The 6,034-nt window shown below is 59.2% G+C and overlaps 2 protein-coding genes across 2 annotated transcripts in view; one reads left to right on the plus strand and one right to left on the minus strand.

Moving 5' to 3' along the window:
• Positions 1-3,907, minus strand: part of SCART1 (scavenger receptor family member expressed on T cells 1) — a 35,582-nt gene extending 31,675 nt beyond the window's left edge. The window contains exons 1-2 of the mRNA XM_060171018.1: positions 3,894-3,907; positions 3,729-3,790 (exon numbers count right to left, since the gene is read on the minus strand). Of these exons, the coding sequence (XP_060027001.1) occupies positions 3,729-3,790; positions 3,894-3,907 (76 nt within the window). The remainder of the gene's footprint in view (positions 1-3,728; positions 3,791-3,893) is intronic.
• LOC103123084 (olfactory receptor 226-like) lies at positions 3,906-4,907 on the plus strand. Its single transcript, XM_007533715.1, has one exon. The coding sequence runs from the start codon at positions 3,906-3,908 to the stop codon at positions 4,905-4,907; it is 1,002 nt and encodes a 333-aa protein (XP_007533777.1).
• The last annotated feature ends 1,127 nt before the right edge of the window (positions 4,908-6,034 follow it).

The following is a 6,034-nucleotide window of genomic DNA, read 5'->3' on the forward strand; positions in this document are numbered from 1 at the left end:
GGTGCCCAACTCCCTGGATTGAGGCAGGATGTGAAGCCTCTTCTATCTGGGGGGTCTGTCTGTCCATCTCTGGCCAGTGTTAATGATTCAGCTGGGTCTCTGCGGCCAGTGGCCTCCAAGCCCATCCTCTTCAAAGGAACTTGGGTGGCCCCAAGGCACTGGCAGCCCTAGGAGAGAGGAAGCCCCAAGGCAGCAGGTCGCAGCCCTGGGCCCTGTAAGCAGCTTGACCAGCCCCCAGCAGAGCCCACGACCTCACAGCGGGAACTGCTCCTCTCAGGCTCGGCTGAGGGTCCAGGTGAGGGGCCATGTTCTTCCCAGGTCCTGCCCAAGGGCTTCCTCCCTGTGTCAGTGAGGGAGGGAGGCCAGATCCACCATGCTCACCATCATCAGCTTCAGAGAGTGCACGAGTCTGTGTCCATACAGCTGAGTGTACCTGTGAGTGTCTGTATCCATGAGGCTGAGTGCACCTGTGAGTGTCTGTATCCATTAGGCTGAGCGCACCTGTGAGTGTCTGTGTCCATAAGGCTGAGTGTACCTGTGAGTGTCTGTGTCCATAAGGCTGAGTGCACCTGTGAATGTCTGTGTCCATGAGGCTGAGCGCACCTGTGAGTGTCTGTGTCCATAAAGCTGAGTGTACCTGTGAGTGTCTGTGTCCATAAGGCTGAGTGCACCTGTGAGTGTTTGTGTCCATGAGGCTGAGTGCACCTGTGTCTGTGTGCATAAGGCTGAGTGCACCTGTGAGTGTCTGTGTCCATGAGGCTGAGTGCACCTGTGAGTGACTGTGTCCATAAGGCTGAGTATACCTGTGAGTGTCTGTGTCCATGAGGCTGAGTGCACCTGTGAGTGTCTGTGTCCATGAGGCTGAGTGCACCTGTGAGTGTCTGTGTCCATTAGGCTGAGCGCACCTGTGAGTGTCTGTGTCCATAAGGCTGAGTGTACCTGTGAGTGTCTGTGTCCATAAGGCTGAGTGCACCTGTGAGTGTCTGTGTCCATGAGGCTGAGTGCACCTGTGTCTGTGTGCATAAGGCTGAGTGCACCTGTGAGTGTCTATGTCCATGAGGCTGAGTGCACCTGTGAGTGACTGTCCATAAGGCTGAGTGCACCTGTGAGTGTCTGTGTCCATGAGGCTGAGTGCACCTGTGTCTGTGTCCATAAGGCTGAGTGCACCTGTGAGTGTCTGTGTCCACTAGGTTGAGCGCACCTGTGAGTGTCTGTGTCCATAAGGCTGAGTGCACCTGTGAGTGTCTGTGTCCATGAGGCTGAGTGCACCTGTGTCTGTGTCCATAAGGCTGAGTGCACCTGTGAGTGTCTGTGTCCATAAGGCTGAGTGTACCTGTGAGTGTCTGTGTCCATAAGGCTGAGTATACCTGTGAGTGTCTGTGTCCATGGGGCTGAGTGCACCTGTGTCTGTGTGCATAAGGCTGAGTGCACCTGTGAGTGTCTATGTCCATGAGGCTGAGTGCACCTGTGAGTGACTGTCCATAAGGCTGAGTGCACCTGTGAGTGTCTGTGTCCATGAGGCTGAGTGCACCTGTGTCTGTGTCCATAAGGCTGAGTGCACCTGTGAGTGTCTGTGTCCACTAGGCTGAGCGCACCTGTGAGTGTCTGTGTCCATAAGGCTGAGTGTACCTGTGAGTGTCTGTGTCCATAAGGCTGAGTGTACCTGTGAGTGTCTGTGTCCATGAGGCTGAGTGCACCTGTGTCTGTGTGCATAAGGCTGAGTGCACCTGTGAGTGTCTATATCCATGAGGCTGAGTGCACCTGTGAGTGACTGTCCATAAGGCTGAGTGCACCTGTGAGTGTCTGTGTCCATGAGGCTGAGTGCACCTGTGTCTGTGTCCATAAGGCTGAGTGCACCTGTGAGTGTCTGTGTCCATAAGGCTGAGTGCACCTGTGAGTGTCTGTGTGCATAAGGCTGAGTGTACCTGTGAGTGTCTGTGTCCATGAGGCTGAGTGCACCTGTGAGTGTCTGTGTCCATAAGGCTGAGTGCACCTGTGAGTGTCTGTGTCCATGAGGCTGATTGCACCTGTGAGTGTCTGTGTCCATAAGGCTGAGTGTACCTGTGAATGTCTGTGTCCATGAGGCTGAGTGCACCTGTGAGTGTCTATGTGCATAAGGCTGAGTGCACCTGTGAGTGTCTGTGTCCATAAGGCTGAGTGCACCTGTGAGTGTCTGTGTCCATAGGCTGAACGCACCTGTGAGTGTCTGTGTCCATAAGGCTGAGTGCACCTGTGAGTGTCTGTGTCCATAAGGCTGAGTGCACCTCTGAGTGTCTGTGTCCATGAGGCTGAGTGCACCTGTGAGTGTCTGTGTCCATAAGGCTGAGTGCACCTGTGAGTGTTTGTGTCCATGAGGCTGAGTGCACCTGTGAGTGTCTGTGTCCATAAGGCTGAACGCACCTGTGAGTGTCTGTGTCCATAAGGCTGAGTGCACCTCTGAGTGTCTGTGTCCATGAGGCTGAGTGCACCTGTGAGTGTCTGTGTCCATAAGGCTGAGTGCACCTGTGAGTGTCTGTGTCCATAAGGCTGAGTGCACCTGTGAGTGTCTGTGTCCATAAGGCTAGTGTACCTGTGAGTGTCTGTGTCCATGAGGCTGATTGCACCTGTGAGTGTCTGTGTCCATGAGGCTGAGTGCACCTGTGAGTGTCTGTGTCCATAAAGCTGAGTGCACCTGTGAGTGTCTGTGTCCATAGGGCTGAGTGTACCTGTGAGTGTGTGTCTGAGAGCACACCTGTGCACCTGTGTGTGTGTGATGATTTATGTGATGGTGTATAGGGTGTGTGTGGATGGTGTGTGTGTGATGGCTGTGTGTGTGATGTTTATGTGTGTGATGGTGTGTGTGTGTGTATAGGGTGAGTGTGTGAGTGTATAGGGTGTGTGTGTGAGTGTGTGTATAGGGGGTGTGTGTGAGTATATGTGTAGGGTGAGTGTGTGTATAGGGTGAGTGTGTGAGTGTGTGTATAGATAGGGTGCATGTGTGAGTGTGTGTATAGGGTGTGTGTGAGTGTGTGTATAGGGTGATTGTGTGAGTGTGTGTATAGGGTGTGTGAGTGTGTGTATAGGGTGCGTGTGTGAGTGTGTGTATAGGGTGTGTGTGTGAGTGTGTGTATAGGGGGTGTGTGTGAGTATATGTGTAGGGTGAGTGTGTGTATAGGGTGAGTGTGTGAGTGTGTGTATAGATAGGGTGCATGTGTGAGTGTGTGTATAGGGTGTGTGTGAGTGTGTGTATAGGGTGATTGTGTGAGTGTGTGTATAGGGTGCGTGTGTGAGTGTGTGTATAGGGTGTGTGTGTGAGTGTGTGTGTAGGGTGAGTGTGTGAGTGTGTGTATAGGGTGTGTGTGTGAGTGTGTGTATAGGGTGTGTGTGTGAGTGTGTGTATAGAGTGAGTGTGTGAGTGTGTGTATAGGGTGAGTGTGTGTACCCTCCCAACAGTGGCCGCTGTCCTGTCTCAGCCTCCCGGCTCAGACTCAGAGCTCTACTGGGGCACAGGCAGGGCCCTGAGCGGAGGTGGGGGGCAGTTAGAACCCTGGGGGCAGGGCCCTGAGAGGGGCTGGGGGCAGTTAGGAGCCTGGGGGTCAGGGCCATGAGAGGGGGCTGGGGGCAGTTAGAACCCTGGTGGCAGAGCCCTGAGAGGGGCTGGGGCAGCCAGGACCCCAGGACAAAGCTGGGACCCCCAGCATCCACCCCCAGAAGGGGAGCCCCCACAACTCCCTCTCCCCCAACCCCACCGGTCTCCAGGTCCCGCTTTGCAAGGTCCGTTGTGTCACTGTGGAAGGCCAGCTCTGGGGTCCTGCGGTGTGGGGAGGCCGCAGGCTGGGGCCCCCGGGAACGGGGAACTGGGAATCCGGCTCTCACTGAGTTGCGTCCCGCGCCTCTGACCCCTCTCCCCAGACCCGGCTTTAACCATGTCCCCGGGGGACAACCGTTCGCAGGAGGTGACGGAGTTCGTGCTGCTAGGCTTCCCCGGCTCACACGGGCTGCACCTGGGGCTGCTGCTGCTCTTCCTGCTGGCCTACGTGCTGACCATCTCGGAGAATGTGGTGATCGTGGCGCTGGTGTGGGCCAGCCCCGCGCTGCACAAGCCCATGTACCTGTTCCTCAGTCACCTGTCCTTCCTGGAGGCCTGGTACGTGTCAGTCACCGAGCCCAAGATGCTGCTGGGCCTGGCCGCCGCCCGCTTCCGCCGCATCTCCTTCCGCGGCTGCATGGCCCAGCTCTACTTCTTCCTGGCGCTGGCCTGCACCGAGTGCGCGCTGCTGGCCGTCATGGCCTTCGACCGCTACGTGGCCATCTGCAGCCCGCTGCGCTACCCGGCCGTCATGGGCCCGCGCCTCTGCCGCCTGCTGGCCGCCGGCTGCTGGCTGTCCGGCTTCGGCATCTCGCTGGGCAAGGTCTTCTTCATCGCGCGTCTGGGCTACTGCGGCCCCAACGCCCTCAACCACTTCTTCTGCGACGTGTCCCCGCTGCTGAACGTGGCCTGCTCGGACATGTGGGCGGCCGAGCTGGTGGACTTCCTGCTGGCGCTGCTCATCCTGCTGGGGCCCCTGCTGCTCACCGGAGGCTCCTACGCGGCCATCGTGGCCGCGGTGCTGCGGATCCGCTCGGCGGCCGGCCGCCACAAGGCCTTCTCCACCTGCGCCGCTCACCTGGCCGTGGTGCTCGTGTTCTACTCCGCCTCCCTGTTCATCTACGCCCGGCCGCGCGCCATCGGCGCCTTCGACTCCAACAAGCTGGTGTCCGTGGTCTACACGGTGCTCACGCCTCTGCTCAACCCCGTCATCTACTGCCTGCGCAACCGCGAGGTCAAGGAAGCCCTGCGCCAGGTCCTGCGGAGGGCCCACGCCCTTCCGCACGCTGGCCGGCCGGCCCGGCTCTCCGTGGCGCCCCGGCAGGGACCCCACCCGTAGGCACCCACTGGTGAGACCCGCCTGCCGTGAGGCTCGGAGGCCGCCTGGGCCGAGGGCCTGAGCAGCACGCCGGCCCTGCCCACACCTCACCTGGGACCGGACAAGGGGGTGGCCGCATGGAGACCACAGGGGCCGGTCCCTCCCAGTCCAGGTCCTGCGGCTGACCCCAGCTGGCTGGCCCTGGGGTGCCCCCCATTCTCAAGTCTCGGCCCCTCCACGTGAGAAAGCCCCAGCTGGCCACTCTATCCAGTGCCGGCAGTAGGCCCCGCTGGCTTGGCCACCCACAGGCGCTGTGACCGCCAGAGGCCGAGGGGCTGACTGGGCCGTGCCATGGAGCCCCGGGGGGAACCTAAGACTGCACAGCCTGTCCACGTGGCCAGAGCCACAGCCTCTGCATCCTGGCCAACAGGACACCTGCCCAGAACAGAGAGCCTCCCCCCTTGCCCCAGTGGCTCAGAGAGCACCATCCACCTGGATGCCAGTCACTGAGCGTGCAGAGTGTGCCCAGGGTACAGAGCCCACACAGGAGCCCTCACAGCCCCAGGCAGGCCCTGTGTCCATGAGGAAGGCCCTTCGGTCAGACACCACAGCCACAGGCATATTGTCACTGTGCACACTATCCCTCTGTCACTGTGGGCTCTGTCCCTCTGTCACTGTGCACACTGTCACTGTGGGCTCTGTCCCTCTGTCACTGTGGGCTCTGTCCCTCTGTCACTGTGCACACTGTCACTGTGGGCTCTGTCCTTCTGTCACTGTGGACTCTGTCCCTCTGTCACTGTGGGCTCTGTCCCTCTGTCACTGTGGGCTCTGTCCCTCTGTCACTGTGGGCTCTGTCCCTCTGTCACTATGGGCTCTGTGCCTCTGTCACTGTGGGCACTGTCCCTCTGTCACTGTGGGCACTGTCCCTCTGTCACTGTGGGCTCTGTCCCTCTGTCACTGTGGGCACTGTCCCTCTGTCACTGTGGGCACTGTGCCTCTGTCACTGTGGGCTCTGTCCCTCTGTCACTGAGGGCCAACAGGGGCCACAGGGTTACAGGAGGGATCGGGGGCACAGGGTGAGGTCTGTGGGGGTTGGGTGGGGTGGCCCCTTGGGCTGGGGTGTGGACCACAGAGGACAGGGCCTCCAC

This window comes from Erinaceus europaeus, chromosome 14, assembly GCF_950295315.1.
Source record: "Erinaceus europaeus chromosome 14, mEriEur2.1, whole genome shotgun sequence".
Lineage (NCBI taxonomy): Eukaryota > Metazoa > Chordata > Mammalia > Eulipotyphla > Erinaceidae > Erinaceus > Erinaceus europaeus.